At 47.5% G+C, this 20246-nt stretch overlaps 11 protein-coding genes across 11 annotated transcripts; 4 read left to right on the top strand and 7 right to left on the bottom strand.

Moving 5' to 3' along the window:
• Window positions 1–764: 764 nt before the first annotated feature.
• Window positions 765–1621, bottom strand: BGW36DRAFT_375431 (putative scytalone dehydratase). The gene is made up of 3 exons (XM_046215768.1): window positions 1367–1621; window positions 1263–1304; window positions 765–1200 (listed from the first exon to the last, which is right to left on the bottom strand). The coding sequence occupies exons 1-3, from the start codon at window positions 1445–1447 to the stop codon at window positions 841–843; spliced, it is 483 nt and encodes a 160-aa protein (XP_046074740.1). The 5' UTR covers window positions 1448–1621; the 3' UTR covers window positions 765–840.
• Window positions 1622–1943: 322 nt separating this feature from the next.
• BGW36DRAFT_291540 (putative versicolorin reductase) lies at window positions 1944–2817 on the top strand (the record flags this gene model as incomplete). The annotated part of the gene is made up of 2 exons (XM_046210845.1): window positions 1944–2609; window positions 2686–2817. The coding sequence occupies 2 exons, from the start codon at window positions 1944–1946 to the stop codon at window positions 2815–2817; spliced, it is 798 nt and encodes a 265-aa protein (XP_046074739.1).
• Window positions 2818–3648: 831 nt separating this feature from the next.
• Window positions 3649–6278, bottom strand: BGW36DRAFT_375429 (benzoate 4-monooxygenase cytochrome P450). The gene is made up of 5 exons (XM_046215767.1): window positions 5718–6278; window positions 4736–5622; window positions 4551–4661; window positions 4321–4478; window positions 3649–4197 (listed from the first exon to the last, which is right to left on the bottom strand). The coding sequence occupies exons 1-5, from the start codon at window positions 6019–6021 to the stop codon at window positions 4014–4016; spliced, it is 1644 nt and encodes a 547-aa protein (XP_046074738.1). The 5' UTR covers window positions 6022–6278; the 3' UTR covers window positions 3649–4013.
• A 184-nt stretch (window positions 6279–6462) lies between these two features.
• On the top strand, window positions 6463–7670 carry BGW36DRAFT_375426 (uncharacterized protein). The gene has a single exon (XM_046215766.1). The coding sequence runs from the start codon at window positions 6692–6694 to the stop codon at window positions 7493–7495; it is 804 nt and encodes a 267-aa protein (XP_046074737.1). The 5' UTR covers window positions 6463–6691; the 3' UTR covers window positions 7496–7670.
• An 88-nt stretch (window positions 7671–7758) lies between these two features.
• BGW36DRAFT_375425 (uncharacterized protein) lies at window positions 7759–9340 on the bottom strand. The gene has a single exon (XM_046215765.1). The coding sequence runs from the start codon at window positions 9187–9189 to the stop codon at window positions 7816–7818; it is 1374 nt and encodes a 457-aa protein (XP_046074736.1). The 5' UTR covers window positions 9190–9340; the 3' UTR covers window positions 7759–7815.
• A 1101-nt stretch (window positions 9341–10441) lies between these two features.
• BGW36DRAFT_292444 (choline dehydrogenase) lies at window positions 10442–12252 on the top strand (the record flags this gene model as incomplete). Its single annotated transcript, XM_046210915.1, has 2 exons — window positions 10442–10670; window positions 10739–12252. The coding sequence occupies 2 exons, from the start codon at window positions 10442–10444 to the stop codon at window positions 12250–12252; spliced, it is 1743 nt and encodes a 580-aa protein (XP_046074735.1).
• Window positions 12253–12975: 723 nt separating this feature from the next.
• BGW36DRAFT_375423 (putative NAD-dependent epimerase/dehydratase) lies at window positions 12976–13911 on the bottom strand. The gene has a single exon (XM_046215764.1). It carries the CDS (start codon window positions 13872–13874, stop codon window positions 13080–13082), a length of 795 nt encoding a protein of 264 aa, XP_046074734.1. The 5' UTR covers window positions 13875–13911; the 3' UTR covers window positions 12976–13079.
• Window positions 13912–14317: 406 nt separating this feature from the next.
• Window positions 14318–14837, bottom strand: BGW36DRAFT_425822 (uncharacterized protein; the record flags this gene model as incomplete). Its single annotated transcript, XM_046220167.1, has 2 exons — window positions 14318–14569; window positions 14631–14837. The coding sequence occupies 2 exons, from the start codon at window positions 14835–14837 to the stop codon at window positions 14318–14320; spliced, it is 459 nt and encodes a 152-aa protein (XP_046074733.1).
• A 1038-nt stretch (window positions 14838–15875) lies between these two features.
• Window positions 15876–16426, bottom strand: BGW36DRAFT_292956 (EthD domain-containing protein; the record flags this gene model as incomplete). The annotated part of the gene is made up of 3 exons (XM_046210949.1): window positions 15876–15945; window positions 15999–16195; window positions 16262–16426. 3 exons carry the CDS (start codon window positions 16424–16426, stop codon window positions 15876–15878), a joined length of 432 nt encoding a protein of 143 aa, XP_046074732.1.
• Window positions 16427–16497: 71 nt separating this feature from the next.
• On the top strand, window positions 16498–17369 carry BGW36DRAFT_375420 (uncharacterized protein). Its single transcript, XM_046215763.1, has 2 exons — window positions 16498–16844; window positions 16910–17369. Exons 1-2 carry the CDS (start codon window positions 16766–16768, stop codon window positions 17356–17358), a joined length of 528 nt encoding a protein of 175 aa, XP_046074731.1. The 5' UTR covers window positions 16498–16765; the 3' UTR covers window positions 17359–17369.
• Window positions 17370–18361: 992 nt separating this feature from the next.
• Window positions 18362–19428, bottom strand: BGW36DRAFT_395964 (beta-lactamase-like protein; the record flags this gene model as incomplete). Its single annotated transcript, XM_046218110.1, has 2 exons — window positions 18362–19216; window positions 19270–19428. The coding sequence occupies 2 exons, from the start codon at window positions 19426–19428 to the stop codon at window positions 18362–18364; spliced, it is 1014 nt and encodes a 337-aa protein (XP_046074730.1).
• Between the last annotated feature and the right edge of the window lie 818 nt (window positions 19429–20246).

Below are 20246 nucleotides of genomic sequence, written 5' to 3'. Positions count from 1 at the left end.
CTCGTCATCTGGGTCTATTTCTCTGTCCTAGAAGTTGTGTATTGACAAAACCAAGAAACAGATCATTCAAACGCCAACGAATGAGATGCGTATACAAACCTGCGCGTGGGTAAAGATGGGGTATTGGAAGGCCAAAGATCAACTACCTAACTGGCTAACACTAATAAAAAGTACAAAAAATACGTACAGCTCTGGCCGGAGTTGGCTGCTGCTATGGTCGAGCCGATTGAAGTCTGTATGGCCTGTCCAGTATGAAGAAGGTGAGCGTTTTCAACGTCTAGGATAGCGCTAAGATTCCCGCCAGAACGCCGATATGTAGTTCCCTATTTTCCATGGCTGCCCCGTTATCCGGTTAGTACCGACCCCGCTTAGATTTCCATACCTTGAAGCTGTTGAAGCAATATGAGACTGTCAGTGTGGGGTAAAGGGATTGCAGGGGGAAGAAAGGCTTCAAACCAGTTGCTGGTTGGCAGATTACGGGTCATTCCTGCTAGGCATCGGGCAATTATTATCCAAATCTCGGGTGGCTAAATTGGTACCCGTAAAATAAAAAACGCATTGGTGAATTCTTGTACTGTAATACCGACAAAACAGCTTATGGTTTAGTGTCGACATTGTAAATAGGTGGTTGGTTTAAGTACCTGATAAAATTTCATAGGTTTGGCAGAGAACTGCCATACCTTTTTTTAAATGAGCGATTTTTAAGTTGATAAAATATGGAAATACCGGGTGAATTCGTGATATTAGTCAAATCCAATTTGTTAACGCGATTGGTTGAGGCAGTATTCCAATGAAATTGTATTGAGTCTGGAAACAACCTCGAAGATTCTCTAATGGAGCTTAATGCTGACCAAATATCTCATCGTAATTAAACTCGCCCCATCTGATGTTCGGACAAAGTCCAGCAAACTTCCACTTGCCCTCGACCTTCTTGTACCACATCGTCGCACCGCCGTGGGCATGGCCTTTAATAGCAACCTCTTTCATCGAGCTGTCTGTATAGCGCTGGTGAGCAACTCGGAGTTGATGACGGCCCTGAATTTCGTCTTCGGACACCTTTTCCCAGCTAGATGCCCCGCCGATCAAGTGCTGCGTCCTGAGTAGTTCGTCGCCCAGAAAATGTGGGTTCGAGGCAAGCGAGACGAATTCATCTGCTGGCATCTGCTCCCAAATCTTGCCCATCACATGCTGATAATCCACCTGATTTTGGTGTCAGCTCCCATCTGTCAAGACAAGCGGGTTAATTGAATCTGAATCCTTACACGCATGATGGGGGCAAGGTATAGCCGCAAACGTTCCCAGTCCTGAACCCATCTGTATTAACTTCCTAGCATTAGAAGCACATAAAGGAGAGACCCCAACTTGCCTTAGTATCGAAGCTTTCAGCCCACTGAAACAAGACGTCTTGGCAGCCCAAGACATCCTCAGGCGCAGGTTGCTCTGGCATGGTGTTAACACTGTAGATAGGCGAAGTAGATGAAACTAAACGAAGAATGTGAAAACTCTATGAAAAGGCAAACAATCGTGTACAAGAGATAGAATCATAAAGCAGCCTGCGAAAGTCGGTAGAGTAGAGTCAGCTCTGCAGGCTTTGTCCTTAGTGTAGACATCGGGCTTCGGAGATGCCTAACCCGATTGCGGGGAGAAGGGAGGTAAATAAGAGCAGCTCTTCGTCGGAAAGCGGACTAAGGATCAGGTTACCTGTTAGTAGGGTCATCGGACATGAATGTAAATATGCTTCGGCTGACTTGACTTCCGCCCGGAGAATTGGAAATCAAAGATTGCCCGTGGTTTGGGGGTGGAGGGTGCGTCGCGTTTCCAATGTAGTTCCGGCCCATGACTCTGTACATTAAAAGAAAATAAAAAGTCGACGATCCACGGATACAGAACTGTCATCAGCATCGTCTTTTTTCATTTGCACTGAGCATTCCACAAAAAAAACAATGACCTCCAACGGCGTCCACATCCCCTTCCGCCTTGATGGCAAGGTTGCGCTTGTCACAGGCTCCGGTCGAGGCATTGGCGCTGCCATGGCCACTGAACTTGGTCGTGCTGGTGCCAAAGTCATCGTGAACTATGCCAAGTCCAAAGCGTCTGCTGAGGAAGTGGTTTCTGAGATCAAGAAGCTCGGCTCCGACGCCGTCGCTCTGCAGGGGGATGTAAGCAAGGTGCCTGAAACAGTCAGGCTCTTCCAGGAAGCAGTTGAGGTCTGGGGTGGCTTGGACATCGTGTGCTCGAATGCCGGAGTCGTGTCCTTCGGCCACCTAGAGGAGGTCACTGAAGAAGAGTTTGACCGTGTTTTCACTATCAACACGCGCGGCCAGTTCTTCGTCGCCCGTGAAGCCTACAAGAACCTGAACGAAGGTGGCCGTATCATTCTCATGAGCTCGAACACGGCCCACGCTTTCGCCGTCCCCCGCCATTCTGTTTACTCTGGATCAAAGGGTGCCATTGAGTCCTTCGTCAAAGTTCTGGCTATCGACTGTGGCAAGAAGAAGATCACTGTCAATGCTGTTGCTCCCGGTGGTACGGTGACCGACATGTTCCACGACGTTGCACAGCACTACATCCCAAACGGAGACCAGTTTACACCCCAGCGGTTGCAAGAGGTATTTTTTATTCAATCCACTTCTCAAATTTGAAATTATTCGCAACATATAACACCCGCTAACTCTATCGCCACAGATGGCTGCTCATGCCTCGCCACTTGTGCGGAACGGCTATCCGGTAGATATTGCCAACACGGTAGTATTCTTGGCTAGCAAAGAGGGTGAATGGGTTAATGGCAAGGTCATTGGCGTAGATGGCGGAGCCTAAGGAATTCAACGAAGGATAAAGGATCCTGGTGTATAGCTTCATCATACAAGGCTATGTATTCTACTTGCGCAGATGCTATAGTTGTGCCAAAGACATACAAATATAGATAAGAAACCTCCAAAATGACGTCAGGACATGCGTGATTGTATGCCTGATCTCCAGAATGTTAAGTAATAAATCCTTGATGTTGTGGAACAGACTTGGCCTTTCAACGCAGCGACGAGTATAGAGTACGTCGGACTATATTATTATAATATTTCGTGGACCCTACCCAACTTTTAGGCTATGAAGGTCTCGTTTTAGTGGGCTCCCGGGGGGTCTTTAGGGGCTTAAGCTCCCAATTCCTCGAGCCAAGCCACTTGTATGGTTAGGGCTATTCGGGGGCAATATAGGGACTTCCGGGCCTCCGACTACGTCCCGGAAGCCCAACGTGGGGGCATCACCTGTAAGTCACAGTACAGGCCGCCTTGTGCTTTCAACCTTTCCCTCAAGGCACCCTGAGGCCGCTTCTTCCATCATGGCTTCCAATCACCATAAATCGGCCCTGTGGCGTCCTTAGTGTCCTCCCGTCGGTCGCTAGGGCCTAAATGACCTCTATGAAGGCCAATCCTTTAGTGGCCCTGCTTCTATCTAGAGGGCACCTGGATCCCGAGGCCCTGGCCGTGTCTGATGCAGCTGGCGGTCTACGAGTCGAAAACCCTCCAATTCGGCGACGCACACTCTAGGGCTTCCTTTCCCAATAACCCAGCGTCAAACACTTCCTTGCCACACCCTAGCAGCTAAGAAGAAGAAGAAGAAGAAGAAGCAGAAGAAGAAGATACGAAATAGAAAGCTGCAAAAATATTTTAATTAGATATACAAGTCTATATCAAAATAAATATATATTGGCATCCGGAGAAATTCATTGAGTTTAGAGAACGAAGAAAACCATTCCAAAAATGCACGCCGGGCTAGCTGTGCTTCCTTCCTCCAAAGACACTACTTCTCACGGACATCCATCTACTAGATGCACTCAAATTTCCGCGCCCCTCTACTAGACTGTCACAGGCACAAGTAAACCAATGTTCAAACAAAAACAAAACCCCCCTTAATATGATGATGAGCCCTATGCATGACTCACCTTAGATCCGCCTCGACACCTCCGCTCAGGATTGGTTTCTACAGAGAAAACACGGAAACGCATATGATGATGCTTTCTATATTTCGGCTAAGTTATCTCTGAGCAGCTTCACTCGAATTCCCGGACTATCGTCTCGTACGATGCCATTGAAACAATCGCCACTGACATCGATATCTCGCTCCCTGATGACGTCGTACAGGCCTAGATCGAACCGGGTCAGAACGCGGGCCAAGGTAAGGAACATTTCCGCGTTGGCAAGACTATTTTCAAAGATAATGTGTCAGTATTTTCCCACAATTTTCTCGAGTTTTCAGTCACAAAAACAAGGATGGAATGTCACGCGCAGGTGTGTTTGTGTGTTCGTATCTGTGCGAACTACTCACTTTATGCCAAGGCACTGTCTACTACCACGGCCAAATGCCATTAGGTAACGTGACTTGAGGCTCGGATTGTCCAGCCACCGTTGTGGGTTGTATCTCATTGGTTCGGGGAAGATGTCGTCGTTCATGTGCAGCAGATACAGAGACTGCATCACTGGTGTCTAGAAAAGAGGGGGCGATGTTAACTTTTCGATCTTTCCGTGTACCTGTGAGGGACAGAGTGAGACACTTACACCCTTGGGGATGACCCAATCCTTGTACACAATCGCCTTATCAGGCGACACACGTGGCATACGTGTAGAGACTGCGTTAGTCATTCGGAGACCCTCTGTGATACATGCAGACTAGAAAGAGGTTGTCAGCAGTGTTTCTGATCTTTCGTGGACGACGACACTCGTCGCCTCCAAGCGATACGTACGAAAAATGGCAAGGCCTCCAGGGCAGCCACTGTCACTGGAGAGTCTGGCCGTGGCATGATCAACTTGAGCTCATCGAGAAGGCGCTGTAGAAGTTTTGGATTGGCTAGGAGGTGATACATGGTCACCGTCAAGTTGCGTGTCGTGGGATCGGTGCCACCACCGAGGAGCAAGAAGGCCTCGGCGTTCAGCCGTCCAACCGACTTCTCATGGGGAGGAAGGCTACTGTCTAATATCTCCATAAATATTGTCCTATTATTAGTTGCCATGTTGGTAGTTGCACCATCCTTTTCATGTTTGTCAATGTGTGCCCTGATGACCTCCATTGGGTATTTCGCTTTCTCGGCCACAGCCGCTGCGGTGGGGTTGAACCAGCGCACGATGCTTGGTTCGATGCTCAGGGACATGACTGTTAAATTCTTGAACTGCCGACCCCATGGCCTGATAGTGCCTAGTCGTGGGAATGTCTCTGACCAGTCCCGGCCCCATTCCTCTCTGGTTAAGTTTCCCATGTCGACACCCAGCGAGTACGACGATATGATGTCCATGGTTAGTGCAGCTATGACATGGGTGGAATTGATGACCGAGTCGCCGGCGCGGTGCATTTGGGCGAGTCTTTGTAAGAGTCGATCGATCTTGTCTGAGATGAGGCCTTCCAGCTGCCGTACAGAGGCTTTGCTGAAGAAGCGACTGAGGGCACCTCTCCGTAGGTGATGTTGGTGATGGTCCATGGTTTGAAGCGTCGACCACGCCATCATTCCCGACTCGGTCGCCATGCTAAACCACGGGTCACCGTTACGTTTCTCCCTTCCAGCAGGCGCATAGATCTGGTCAATGAAGTTGGGATCATTGATATGAATATGAATCGGGTTGATGCGCACAATCGGGCCTTTGCAGTGCTTGTCAGCTTGTCAGACAGCTGCAGTTGGACTGGAGGCTTTTGCGGTCATGTATAACTCGAAAAAGTCCAGACTATAAACTCACCATACTTCTTGTGCAGCTCTTCAATCTTCCACATATAGCCGTACCTCCTGGGCCACACATCGTAGTAGAACTCATACCAGAAGCTAACACCAGCAAGTACGGGGCCTGGAAATTTTGCCAGAGGGTGTAGCGTTACTCGATAGATGTATACGACCAACCAATACGCGGAGTAAAGTGAAAAGCACACAAGGAGGGAGTTTTGAAGAGTTAGCCACTTATCATTCATAGCCTTTTCGAACAAGCCCGAAAGACGTTCAGAGTCGACCGCTCTGCGGACGATTCCCGTGAAGTCTTGAGCGCCCATGATGATGATGCTGCTGCTGGCCTGGATGTAGGTGACGGGCTTGCGAAAATAATGAAAAGCAGAGCTCCCTCCCGTTATGTATATACGCAGAACCTATCAAAATACTCCAAGTTCTGCAGAGTGGCCATGTTGTGAGTACAGGTGGGTCGTCTCTACTTCTAGAACGAGAGCCACCTAGCCATGGAATCCCCGGCCGGTGAAGTACGTAACTCGCCTCAGCGAAGTTTAATCCTGTCCGGCACGATCAGTTGTCCAGTCAAATCTACAAAGCACCGAGGAAACGTGAACTTCTGCTCTTTAGGATTCGAATGGCTGGAACATAAACCCCCGAAGCTAGGATGCCGGTTACCGAAGATCTCACTCGGCTAGTGGCCGGAATACGAAGTGTGGATAAACATGCAATGCATGCATGCAGCATGTCTGACTCAAGACACCGCTCAATTGTTAAGGAATATAGAGATCTCTCGATCATTGTCAACGGGAATTTCAGAGCTTCTAATGAAGCTGCCAAAGCTCCTGTCCTCCTAAACAGGACAGCGATTCCGCTTAATATCAGGACCCTCCCTTGCCCCCGCCGTCGCCCCCTCCAAAAATACCCAGAGTATTTGTCTACTAGCCATTGACATTGAAATCAGTTTTACTGCCTTTGCTCATTGTCAACGACCTCGTCATGCCGACATACGCCGTTCTTGGAAGCACGGGCAACTGTGGTTCCGCCGTGGTTCGCCGCCTCCTCGAGAAATCTTCCGACACGAAAATCAAGGCGTATTGCCGCAACAAGGCCAAACTGTACACAGTGATCCCTGAAGTCATCGACAATAAACAAGTCGAGGTGTTTGAAGGCAGCATCGGCGATGACGCGCTGATGGACGACCTTCTGCGGGGCACAAAGGCAGTCTTCCTAGCAGTAACCAGCAATGACAACATCCCAGGAATCCGCCTCAATACCGACACTGCACTGGCAGTTCTGCGATCCATCTATCGACTGCGCGACGAAGCAGGCCCGGCTTCATACGTGCCTCCGAAGCTGGTCCAGCTCAGCGCCAGCGCCATGGATGACCACCTCGCACGCACCATGTCCAAGGCGTTCCGCTGGATCATCGTCCGCGCCGCATCTAGAATCTACGCAGATCTCCAGCGTGCCGAGGACATCATGCGCTCGCACGACCACTGGATCGAATCCATCTTCATCAAGCCGTCCGGCCTGTCGCCTGACATAGCGCGCGGCCACCGGTTGACCTTTGACGAGCAGGAGAGCTTTGTGAGCTATATGGACATCGCTGGCGGTATGCTTGAGGTCGCAGATGACGAAGAAGGCCGCTATGCTGGCAGAAACGTCGGTGTCGTGAACAAGGTGACAGGTCAGGGCGCCAGGGTCCCCGGCGGCACCCCGCTGTGTATCGCATTGGGCTTTGTCCGGCACTACTTCCCATGGATGCATCCCTACCTGCCTGCAACAGGCCCGGACAAATAGTTGGTGTTTGTGCAAGCTTGCTGCGAGTGTATGGAATTAGAACAATTGAGAGCTGCCATCTACAGGAGAATCAGACAATTTGTTGTAACAACACTCGTAAATTATTAGCCCAAGAGTATATATAGTTAGCAATCCACAGCTGCCTTGTACGGAAGAATCAGACACTTTATACTAGCAAGTTATTATTTATCCGAGAGTATATGAGCTCATTAGCCTTGATGAAAACGGAATACAACTAACTCGATACAGGAGTACATTTATCTCTCAGTTGTCAAAGAAACAAAATTCATTCTGCGTGTTTCCCTACCCTATAGGATATACTAGTTCAACAAATCCGGTCGCCGCCATGCTTCGTCATACCCAGTGAACCTGACCCACTTAAGATCAATCTCCATGTTCTTCGTCGTGTCGTGGCACATCCTGGCCAGCTTGAGCCACATGTCTCCCCTGACCGGGAAGCGGTCTGTCGACTCAGTGCGGGTCTCGTACTGCTGGCAGACAATCTCGCCGTTCTTGACAGCGCGCATAAACTTGGCGGCATGGCCGTCGTCGTGCTGCTTAACGACGGCACTGAAGATGTCCTCCCATGACCAGCCGTCGCTCTCCGGGTTGGCGTAGTTTGTGACGTACTTGGCGTCCAGTGGGACGCTGCCCGAGGCGACATACCAGGCTAGATCGGTGCGTACCTTGTACTCGAGCAGGCGGGCGCGGTCAGGAAGGGAGATCCAGTCCTTCTGCGCGGCTAAAACGCTCATGAAGATGCTGCTGGTCACGGAGTGCATCCAGAAGAAGTCGATCTTTGTTTTACGACCGGCATGCTGTCCACCACCGCACATGTGCGCGCAGGTACTGATCATCTCAGCTGTGCGTTCCAGAAGCTCATCCTCATCTTCGGTCGAGACTCTGAAGCGGCCGGCTACGGCTGCAAAGGCATCGCCTGCGCGGCCTACTACGCCGCTACGCATCTTGAGTCCCATATCTGACCAGAGCGGCGCCGTGCGAATCTCGTCGGTGTTGCGCATCGCATCCAGTAGCTCTAGCATGGATGCCTTCTTTGAATCTGCACCCAAGGGTACAGCCTGCTTTGCAGCTTCTTCCTCGCACATGCTAAACAGCCGGTGGAGATCGCTGTCGTCGTTGGCGGCAGCCTGGGCCAGCGCCTCGGCCACGATTCCGGGCAAGTCAAACTCAATTCCCAGCCCAAGATGAATGAGAGGGTGGTAGAGACCGTCGAACATACTCGAAAACATGCGCTCGGCGATTTCGCTGCGAGAAAAGACGAACTCGTGTACGACCTTCCGCCAGCCTCCTGCGCCGGCTGCGGCAATACGGCGCTCGAAGAAGTGGAGGAACGTGTTGTACTCCTTCTTGACGTACATGGTCTGAAGGAACACCGCAGGGTCGTCCAGTTTATCCAGAAGGTCAGCATTCACGGGCGGCATTGGCCGCTGGCCTGCCGCCTCGTCTTGGTAACGGTCCCGAAGTTCCTGGATGTCGGCGCCCAGTGCAAAACATGTGAGCAGGCTATGGGAGATGTGGTTCATGCCGGCTATCTCTCGGAAAAACATGTGATAGGTTTCATGATTTTTATATAGCAAGCGGTTGCACTCCTCCAGTGAGCCTGGAGGACTGAGATTTCCCCGCACGACGCCCAGATGAGATGGGGAGAGATCGAGGGCTGTATTCAACGCCATAATTCTTAGATAGGCCGAGTCAATCTCTTTAGGGGCCAGATATATGCAGTGATGACTCGCAAGAAGTGGAAAGAGAGATATTTACTTAATATCTTTGTACCTTGTTTTAACAGTAAGGGTTGGCTGTGATGGGATATCGTCTTCTTTCGTCTTTCTACTTCAGAGTCCCTAGTTATAGATTGTATTTTCGGACAGGATACAAGCGACACAGAACAATCATCCATTTCATTGCATGCGGCGAATTATACAGATGGCCTATTGCTCAATGCAGCTAATACAAGCGGGAGTCTCTGATTTCCCTCCCCGAAATCACTAGCAATGAAATCGCCTAGACAATTACCAGTTACGCGTAAGTGTACAGTTGGTTGGAGAATAAATGGCTGCAGATGGAAATCAAGTTCATAGTTCAAGATTCTCGGGCTGTCAGCTTCGCTATGAGACATCGGACAGCGGTAAGGTATTTATTTGTATTGTCGTGAAAATACATTGCGGAGCAGCCACCGACCCACTACGGGGAACGAATCCTTAGCATTCAAGCAGCATGCAATCATAGCTCAGCTAAAAACGGGCCCTGGCATGGCTGGGTTATTTTTCGCGGCCCTCTTACTAGTAAGTTCCTAGGGGCGCTAGGTATGTTCTAGAAATGTAAACAACAAATAAAGTAGCTGGTATTAATACAAGCATCGTCAGATACGATTCGTCGATTCGCCTTGGAGCCAAGCCGCAGGTTCTGAGGTCAGGGATTAGGGTTAGGGTTAGCATTATGCACCCCAGATCTAAGTCGAATCAAACGGAGTCGCGACCCGGTTCAGGTTTGAGTTTCCGATGTTTCGAACTTGAGTCGGACAATTTCAAAAGTCTTACCCAGTAATTTGACCGACCTCTAGCCTAGAGACCCTTGTTCGACGTATCCACGTGGCTGGGCTATTAATAACCTCGTGTTATGGGTGCCTTGCTTATTTTCGACCATCTGTGCAGGAGCCCCTGAGTACTGGCCGATTTAGTAGTAGTCACTACCGATGGCAAGCCATCAATTGATGAGTGAGATCCTGGTAGCGACAATTGACTCGTATATGTGAGCGGGGGCCAAATCATCCGCCTTTCGGCTTTCGGGGAGCATTAACTAAACCGTCTTGTGGGAGAGTATAAAATCGTACTTGAATTCTTGTCAACATGAACGCCATAAGCCAGTCTCATCATCCTTCTTGAGCCAACCGTCATATCAAACTACCACGCCAAGCCACCTAGAGACATGCTTCGCGACAGCATTACAGCTAGGAGCTTGCTCCAGCTTTTTTTGATTACCTCGTCACTTGCAGCTCCTAGCACGCAATGTCCGTCTAACGATACATTCGACTACGTTGTTGTCGGTGGCGGGCCTGCAGGATTAGTGCTGGCAGAGCAGCTCACGCGTCACCCTCATGTCAAGGTGCTTCTTTTAGAAGCTGGGCCTGACTCAAGTCTCGATCCCCACGTCACTAGTAAGTACATAACTTAATATTAGTAGTACCGTTTTGAAAAGGCCCTTTTGTTTCTAACATCGTTGCAGCGCCGGCTTATTTCTTCGAGACATCGGCATACTTTTGGAACTATGCCTCCGCCCCTGACCCTGCCCTGAACGGACGCACTCCCGACCTGTGGCAGGGCCGGGCTCTGGGCGGCGGCTCCTCAGTCAATGGTATGGGATACTGCCGCGGCGCATCTTCCGTCTTCGACGAGTGGGCCGAGATTTCAGGAAACCCAGGATTAGCTTGGAATTCTATGTTCGAAGCTTTCAAGGACACCACGCATTTCCAAAACGACGTACATCCAAAGGACCAGGTGGCGGTCAACCACACTTCGTTTGGCAATGGCCCTGTCGAAATTACTACGCAGCGTTTCCAGCTCTCTCTGGACCGGCCGTTCATTGATTTGTTTAAGTCGACTAAGAATGTGCCTGAGATCGACTTCGTTTCTGGTTACGGAATTGGCATCACAGAACAGGTAGATGCGATCCGTGCCAGTAACCGGACTCGAAGTTATGCTTGGAACACTTTTGGCTGGCTCGCTGCTAATCGCCCCAACTTCGAAGTACGACATGATGCCTGGGTGTCGAAGATTGGCTTTACCGGCAAGAAAGCTGACTCTGTCACCTATAATGACACCTTGACAGGCACGATGCATACGGTCAAATCCAAGGAGGTTGTCGTATCTGCGGGTGCCATTGGTAGCCCACAAATTCTTATGCTCTCTGGTGTTGGTCCCGCCGCCCATCTCGAAGCATTAAACATCCCCGTCGTACATGACTCGCCGATGGTGGGACAGAACCTAATGGATCACCATTATGCCCAACTTGTCTTCGAGGCCGCTCCATCCATGGGGACGGTGTGGCAGTTTACGGGCAATACAACTGGAGAGCAGCTTGCGGAGGCCCAGTACAAGGCAAATGGTGGTGGTCTCTTAGGACTTGCAGACGGAAATGTATTCGGCGCGATACGGTTGCCGGATTCGGTTTTTACCGGATTGGGCAGTTACCACACGAGCCTGCCAGCCGACCGGCCACACTTCATCTACGAGTATTCGACGGTACCCTTCCAGACCCAGTACCAGAGTCGCAGTGTTATCACGCCTTTTATGGCTCTCGTCCAGCCCGAGGGTCGTGGTAATGTGACCTTGGCTACAAGTGATTACCGCGACTATCCCATCATCAACGCAGCTTACTGGAGTACCCCGGCCGACAAGGCTGCGATACTATACGCATACAAGGACTATCGTGCACTCATCGGAAGTCCTGAGCTGAAGCAGTATATCCCCTCGGAACTGTTCCCAGGTGCGAACGTCACGAGCGACGAGGATATCTGGTCAGCTATTCAGCAGACCTCGGGAAGTTTCCATCATCCCATGGGTACCGTTGCCATTGGCTCTGTTCTGGATGAAAACTGGCGTGTCCGTGGTGTGGAGGGCCTCCGTGTCATCGGATCGCCTGCTGCGCCGAAAATCATCACTTGCCATACCATGGCTACCTCTTACGCGATGGGCTATCGTGCTGCGCAAGACATCATTGCTGCTGATCTCGTTAAATGATTCAAACGTAGGCGCAAGTCTTTGCAAGACCATGGTGTTGGGGTTTAGGTTAGGTTAAACTTCTTTTGTCCACGTGTAAATAGAATTGAGCAATGTATTGAGCAATCTATACTGTCAAAGGAAAAGGAAAAGAAATGCTGCGAATAGTGGGGGTACTTTTTGTAGATACTTAGTTCCTGTCAGTCCTGGAAAGTAGTGTTAATTGTATTGCTAGTTGAAATATAGCTTTTTCATTTATGGATGGCTTTCTCGACTGCTGTTAGTTATTAATTCGTCTACTTACTCTGTATCTACTAGAACTATCGATAAGTCTGGCCATGTGTGAAGTTGATAATGTTGTGGTGGTGTAGGCAAAACTCAACCCCCACAAGTGATCATAGGGGTTGTGTGTTCAGCAATGATAATTAGCTTTCGGGAGGTAACATGGATTATGAAGTCCTGTTCCTATCTGTTCCCTCGAGCCACACGGCTTCGTAGCGGAAATGGCGCGATCAAGGATTACTATGACTAGATAGACAGTATCATAAACTATATCCTCCAGACTTTCCTCAAAAGAAAGGCATGAGGAAACTACTTTTCTCGTCTGAAAGTTTGTTAAATGTGGATATATCCACGCCTGAGATCTGACGTCTTGGTTGACAAGCCAAATTATTTAGTCAAAGAAAATGTTTATCTGTGATTTATATACCAATACTCGCTCAAGAAAGGTATTCAAGCTAATGGCTAGAACGATATTTTGATACCAAAGTGAAGCAAAGTACATCAAATTTATTAGGCCTAGTTAACGACCGACTCTTTCGTAAACTAAGCAATCTTGTTACAAATATCTAGCTAGGCCCCGTTGAAGGAAGATAAGGGTGCAAAAACGGGAAAAAGTGCCTAGCGAGCCCCGTCAAGATACACATCGGAGTTCCCTTTGGAAACTTTGCAGAGCCGTTTATATTGTTAACACTAACATTCATCATATGGAAGCGATCATCTGGGTTATCGGCGGCTTCGATCATAGCAGCAGAGAGATCAAGGTACGAAACAAAAGATTCGTCATGATCAAGGCTGAGCTTGTGGCCCTGCTGCACATCGACTGTGAGACCGCCTGGTTTGATGAAAATTGTTGAGACCCAGTCTTCCTGGGACCGCAAAAACTCTTCGGTTCGCTTCAAATCGGCGTATACATTCGATGCAGAGGTCCGCAGGATTAGGCGGAACCACCAGGCCATATGGCGGCTAAGATGGTCGTCGATGGTGCCTGAGGAGAGGAGGACAATTTTGGGCATCTTTGTGCCCAGCTGTGAGTTTGCCTTGAGCTTCTGTAGGGCAGAAATGATACTTTTGGCAGTATCCAAGCCCACATGGCACCCGGGAACATTATCGTTGGTGGTAACGACATGAAAAATCGCCTGTGTATCGCGAATGCAGTCGGCCAAAAGGTCAATGTTGTAGATGCTTCCTTCGTAGACTTGAACTTGCTTGCTGCACTCCACTTGAGAGATCTTCTGAATTAACTTGGCCTTATTCCTACAATATGCATTAACCTTTGCATCCTTTTTACGTAGGAGGTTGTCGATAAGAGCGACGCCGCAGTTGCCGGTGGCACCTAGAACGGCGTACGTTGCCATGCCCATGAGGAAGCCAAGAGACAAACTGAAATGTGTCTCGATAGTAAGAATTGCTTTATGTTGAATATTTCAGTGGAATTAGCCATTGGTTATATTGTGCTTCCGGGTCTCGCTTCCATGTTGTTCGGGCACCGGGTACCATAAAGAGGCATCGGACCGAAAAAGTACGGGGTATCAATAAGAAAAAGGTCAATGCGTTCATAATAAAGCCAATCATGCTACAAGTATAGCTACAAAAAAGACAATACCAGGATTTCGGACTTTGAGATTAAGAGACTGCCAAGCTATCCACCAGTATAAGCAAAACATTGTTTGACGTACGTACTATACGTTTATATCTTTAACGAAAATTGTAGCTAGGCCTCTGATTATACAGTACTAGGCAGATAATCGACTATAAACTGTGTACTAGTTTGTCACAGGGGTTCTAAATTCAAGTCAAAAGCTATCTATCCAGTTGCTGCCACTGCGACTGGTCCACCATTATCTTGTAAATACTGTTTGAACTTGGGCCCGAAGTCTCGCATAAACGTAGGGTCAATCATTTCCTCTAACACTGAAACTTTATCTCCTGCTTCAGAAAAAGTTATGTAAGTCGAGTACTCCACCTCCCAAAGGCCCCATGGAAGGATTCCCTTAGACGATGCGTATACTGCAGCCTTGTTTTTCTCGGCGTCATGGATGACATGGTGGATTGTGAGCTAGTTATTGACAAGCCAGGTTAGCAATCTAGCCTCTTTTCCAGTGGTTGGTTTCTCTTACTTCGTATGACTTGACTATAGCCATGAGGGCAGGTAGTATTTCCTCAACCTGTGCCCGCGTCCTATTGGGAATACCCAGGCTAAATGGAAGCGTGACCTGAGTGAAGTCGTCGGCGAAAGTGGCCATCCATTCCTGGGCATCCCACTTTTTCCAAGCCTCAAGGAATCGTTGCAGTGTCGCTGCCTGGACTTCGGTGAGATTATCCATGTTAATTGGTGGGCTCTGTATTTGATAATCGAGTGGTACCATTCAATAATCTAGGGTATCCGTCTGCTGGAGATATTGAGATTTCGTAGATGATATACAGCCATTGAATGATAATTTTGGTGCCCTTATGATCAATTCCGACTTCAAAATGGTGGCGCCGCATGCGTCATCGCTAACCGATCTGACCAGAAGGATTGGGCGCCTTTGTTGGTGAAAATAATCCGATGTCCATCTCTATCCTTGAAGCCATACTGATGGCATATTTATTTTAAACGGCTGAGAAATGGCCTCTTAAAGAGAACAGCGATAATATAGACATTGTTCTTTAATCAACATTATTTTTCAATGCTCAAAATATCAGTGTAGTACAGAGGGCAAGTGAGGCGGTAGAGAAGACTCGGTTTTTTAACATCGCGTTAAATCCATTTTCCTACTAGATTGTAGATCTTCTGCTTACTAGGTCTAGTCAAAATACAGTGCAGGTCACGGTCATACATAGCCTACTGTACCCCACTCCGGGGTTCTGTTGTCGTCAGGGATTATGCGTAATTGTCAGCCAATAAATACCAAATTAATTACACTCACTAATGAGGGGAACCCCATTTTGGTGTAGTGGTTTTTCGGTCAACAGTAATTAATCACCCCGACATAACTCGGACTATTGTAACATGAGAGATGCACACAAAGTGGGGGTTTTCAATACCTGTCTCATTTTTCCTTGTTATAGAATTTGTCCATATAGTCTTAGGTAATATTCTTCGAGACTAGCACGCGGTATCGGGAAGAGTAGGATCACGTTACAAATTCGCCAAAGTGACTTGTGTTGGAAGCTTTGTAGAAACACATAGAGTTATTTTCATGCTTTAATATTATAATTGACAGCTCTGGAAGTGAAAACGTGCTTATTTTAGACTAGGAAAGAGTGAACACGGAAAATATTAAAACATTCTTAAAATTCGGTATATTTTTGATGAATTTGTGTATTGATCCTATCGAAATACACACATTGTAGTTCACTTTCCAATTGAAAATATACACTTAGCAGGCCTTGAACCCATCGACAGCCTGGCCATCCCTCACAAACTCTTCAATCCACCCAATTGTCATCCTGCTGCTCCGTCAGTTGCATCGTCCCATACACAAATTATGTCGCATACTCACATGCTTCTCTTCGTATCCGCAAAAGCTTCGTGATCTTTCATCAAATGCTCCTTATACCACGGATCCTGTTTCATACGCTTATAATCCTCTATGTTTTCAAATACCACCTGACTAAAACAGTCAAAGTCGGCGACATTAGCCATTTGTGGGTCATATAACTCGGACATCAGGGAACGCGTTGACTCTTGGTTGTGGATCTATTTTCATCACAAACTAATATTAATGAAATATCGACGGTGGAACTGCTCAACTGGTTAGCTTACCTGTGTCCATCTTTTGATTCCATACTTTGCCATAAGCCCTTTAGTCATAGGTGCCGATATATTGACCATATGGTTGCGATAGTCTTCCTCGCTCATGCCCGGCTTACGATAACCAAGAATCGTAAGGCATAGATACTTGGCTCTGGGTGTGCTGCTGGACGACATAGTGTCGGCAAGTTGATTGGAGGTTGCCATGACTGGATTACCTACTTGCACATGTCAAAGATATCTATTGCTGCAATAAAGAAGTATTTATTCATGTACGTTCTCGGAGAAAGCGATAACAATAAAAAGAGCAAAGCCTGGTCATTGGATGACTGCAATCGGGCAATTGATTCGGTCCGATGGTCAACATGTAAAAACAAATTTTCACTTTGTTCTCAATTGGTAAACCCGATGATAGAAATGCACCACATCTATGAATGAAAGCCAGAGCTCTCTGTTGTAAAAAAGGATGCAAAGCCAGTCAATACTGCCAATTGTCACTAAACTGCACGAGACACAATGGCACCGAAACATGAATCCGAAAAACCAAGAATTGGCGTCCAAACGACTGCCTTCGTGACGGGATCGTTTCTATCAGGTAATAATTACCAGGATTAGTATTAGTAGTCAAAATTTTCATTGAACTTACATATTTGTAAATAGGTGCCATGATGAGTCTGTCGGTAATCGCAGTTCCGGTCCTCCTCGACACAAATCTCACTGACTCTGGACACACGGTTCACCAATGGGCTCGTCTCTACCACTACGGACATATCTATATGCCTGCACTCGCTGTCGCAACGACCGGGTTGTATATATACACTGCAATGCGCAAGTGGGCAGCACGGGAACACAATAGGTTGCTCATATATGCTGCCGCGGGAGTTTCGACCATTGCAATTGTTCCTTTTACTTGGGTTTTGATGGACCCAACTAATTATATATTATTTGGACTGGACGAACTTCCAAAGGGATCAACACAGATGATGGACGAACCCACTGTCCGAAAGCTACTCATGAAATGGGCCTGGTTGCATGTTGTCCGGTCACTGCTTCCCTTGGCTGGCTCGATTCTGGGATTGGTTGGCGTCTTGCAGGAGCGCATTTGGTAGAAATAAAAAACACTAGATGATCCATAGTTTACTGTACAAAAATTATGCAGCCTTCACATGATTCTCTACTGGTCTCAAATTCCCTGTACACTTATTAGCATAAGGGTATTATACTGGACTACTATATGTCTTCAAGGCAATTCATGTGCACTGAGTGTAAAATCAATGATTTCATAATTTAGCTGACAGATTAATAAACAGAAATTATTGGCTAGTTAGTTAACTTCCAATTACTGCTTGTAGACAAGTCTCATAAGTACTTGTTGTCTACGGTATTAAATCATCCGAATTTGCAGCTAGGGCATCGGGTAATTCAGACCCCTGTTCATAAAACATCGGGCTCCGGGCCAAGTCCCTGCAGTAACACAATACGCCAATGAGAAGACGACTCTGCACATTTCTCTTCTGGTTGATAAGATTAGTTTTCTAATTAAACCAAGTACGTACATGCCACACGTGGTCTCAGGAAGAGAGCCGCATGTAAAATTTTACGTATTTGCCAAGAAGCATTCATCAGTCCGAGGCTCTATATTGTATATTTTTTAAGAAGTGTTGGCGATTATAATATCGAATTCTGAATCACAAATCAACTAGTCTAAGCTCACTTTGCGCGTGGAAATAACAAAATCTCAATCTTATTTACATACCCCAAGACTGTCGCTATTGTCTGTTCCCTATTTCGAGATAGTCATATGCCGTTCACAGTTTCGATAGCCGGCCATTCTCGTTATGAACGCACTATTTGCTTCGGTAATAGATGCTCAGTGGGGCAAGGGTACCTAAGTTTGTCCAACCGCGAGGAGCCAAAATTGTGGCCCTCAAGTTCTCAAATACCTAAGGTACCTGTTTGTGGCATAGCCGGTTCACATGAGACCAATTGGAAGTGCTTTGACACTGTGCTGTGACAAAACTCCAGCGCTGTGACTCTCCGTATAAACCAAGTAGCTAAAGGCCCCCAACAAAACCCAGGCACATCTTCTCTTATTGCTCGGATATCGGCAGTCTAAGCCGTAATTACTCCGACTTCAGCGTAACGAACTGAGGGAGCTTTGACATCTAAGAACTTGCGTGTAGCAGTCTGCTGTACCGCCTCCAACGAGTACCATTTCTTCTTGCCTCCTCTCATCTCGAAAGCGACTTTGCTATCACCTGCTAGTTTCCGCAATACCTCGTCAATAAAAGGTTCCAAGGCGAGAACCCTTGTGCTTTCATCAATAGACTCGCCGTATATTTCTGTGACGACGTCCTTGACAGTGGCACTTTTCTCACCACGACTACGAACTCGGCCAAGGGCTTGGAGAACTTGTCTCTCACGACGCAATTTAGCTCCAAGTTCTCCTGATATCTTGGCTGGCAGGTTTTCGATGGTGACACCGTGAGCAGAATATCCAATAGCGCAATTCTGATCAAGCATCTTCTGCAGACTCTCCATGAATATTCCAAGGTCTTCTACGGCACTTGTGCCGTGACCAAGGATATTGTCGCCGGTAAACATCGCGTTCTCTTCTTCGAGAATGAAACACATGTGATCCTCGGAGTGTCCAGGCACGTGTAAAGCCCGGACTTTTGCGCCCTCAACCTCGAACAGCTGTCCATCGGTAATGTCCTGTTGGCCTTTATCAGGTTCATTTTTAAAGATGGAGTTCTTGAGGTGTGGGTATAGTCGTAACAGATCAGGAACGCCACCAGTATGATCGCCATGCCAGTGTGTCAGTAGGATGTGTGATAGTCTGATTCCCATGGACTTGAGTGTAGATTCAATTAACTCGGCCCATGCTGGCTCACCACCTCCTGTGTCGACCATAACTCGATCATGGCCGGTGCCAATGATGTATGTGTTGGTCCCTTGAAAAGTAAACTGATATAACAAGTCTTAGCTCTTGAAACGACACAATGGGTATTATGAATCACCTTTCCTGGGTTTTGACCTAACACTCGAAGCACCCTAGGCGTGAGTTGCTCTACATCGGCCAAAACAGGCAGGTTTGCGGTTTGACCTTTGAGGTATTCGTCGAATGCGCAGATATTAAGTGATTTGTTAATTTGTCTGTACCCGCCCTTGTCATCCATGGTAACTTTATGAACCATTTTGTCACTCAAAAGATGCAAAGAAGAGTAATTTCTTGATAATCAGGGGATCTTAAATAGTGCCCAACATAACACAAATCAAAAAGAAAGTGAGGTAATGTTAAAATTTGAGGGTTCTCCAAGATCTCGATCAAAAGGAGGTCACTTGTATATCGGCATTTTAATCTATACCGGGGGTATATTCAAGCCCGGGGTCCGATGCTGCGTAACTGGTCTCTCCGATAAAGTAAACAATCCCAATCCCTCGACATATTCTAGATCATCGGAGCTGCGTTCTTCGGATTACATGCATCGGGATGAGCCACGGAAGGTTTAGGGGCGGACCAGCCGGTGGCGATTCGTAAGGATCGGAAGACGCCACTGCTTTAGGGGCTGAAGTCATGCTTCTCTGATGTATGAGTCAATACGAAAGTTTATTCGTTTTGAGACAAAGATGACCTTTTACATAGTCTGAAAGACAACGTATGATGGTAAGAGCGGTACAATGGGAGAATGGCATATTGTGCTGATCCAATCATCCGACCAACAAACTGGTCCCGAAACTACCCATGATAGATAGTGCTTAGTATCATTCCTATATCAAATGAGCCGTGTCAAATTTACAATAATAATGCACTATCAGCACATCAATTTACAGGTGTGCAGTTTTGTGCTTCACTTTTGCCATAGCCCAACAGTTGACTGTGGACACCATTTATACACTACTTTGCTGTTTCTTTCTTTTCTTTCCTGGTTTTCTTATAGACGACATATTCGAGTCCTCAGGCCTCTTCATACAGGCGGGCTTAAGATTAACTACG

Source organism: Talaromyces proteolyticus, assembly GCF_021365285.1.
Source record: "Talaromyces proteolyticus strain PMI_201 chromosome Unknown BGW36scaffold_4, whole genome shotgun sequence".
In the NCBI taxonomy this organism is placed as follows: domain Eukaryota; kingdom Fungi; phylum Ascomycota; class Eurotiomycetes; order Eurotiales; family Trichocomaceae; genus Talaromyces; species Talaromyces proteolyticus.
This window is presented reverse-complemented; position numbering and strand designations above follow the sequence as displayed.

Bases quoted from the DNA above. Each gene is read 5' to 3' on its own strand.
- BGW36DRAFT_375423 (XM_046215764.1), bottom strand. From the start codon at position 13,874: ATGGGCATGGCAACGTACGCCGTTCTAGGTGCCACCGGCAACTGCGGC.
- BGW36DRAFT_375429 (XM_046215767.1), bottom strand. From the start codon at position 6,021: ATGGGCGCTCAAGACTTCACGGGAATCGTCCGCAGAGCGGTCGACTCT. The intron at 5,623-5,717 runs GTGAGTTTATAG...AGCACTGCAAAG, and splicing joins AGAGCTGCACAAGAAGTATG to GCCCGATTGTGCGCATCAAC. The intron at 4,662-4,735 runs GTACGTATCGCT...ACCTCTTTCTAG, and splicing joins TGGAGGCCTTGCCATTTTTC to TCTGCATGTATCACAGAGGG.
- BGW36DRAFT_375431 (XM_046215768.1), bottom strand. From the start codon at position 1,447: ATGCCAGAGCAACCTGCGCCTGAGGATGTCTTGGGCTGCCAAGACGTC. The intron at 1,305-1,366 runs GCAAGTTGGGGT...AGATGGGTTCAG, and splicing joins CTGAAAGCTTCGATACTAAG to GACTGGGAACGTTTGCGGCT. The intron at 1,201-1,262 runs GTAAGGATTCAG...CACCAAAATCAG, and splicing joins ACCTTGCCCCCATCATGCGT to GTGGATTATCAGCATGTGAT.
- BGW36DRAFT_375420 (XM_046215763.1), top strand. From the start codon at position 16,766: ATGGCACCGAAACATGAATCCGAAAAACCAAGAATTGGCGTCCAAACG. The intron at 16,845-16,909 runs GTAATAATTACC...ATTTGTAAATAG, and splicing joins GACGGGATCGTTTCTATCAG to GTGCCATGATGAGTCTGTCG.
- BGW36DRAFT_375426 (XM_046215766.1), top strand. From the start codon at position 6,692: ATGCCGACATACGCCGTTCTTGGAAGCACGGGCAACTGTGGTTCCGCC.
- BGW36DRAFT_375425 (XM_046215765.1), bottom strand. From the start codon at position 9,189: ATGGCGTTGAATACAGCCCTCGATCTCTCCCCATCTCATCTGGGCGTC.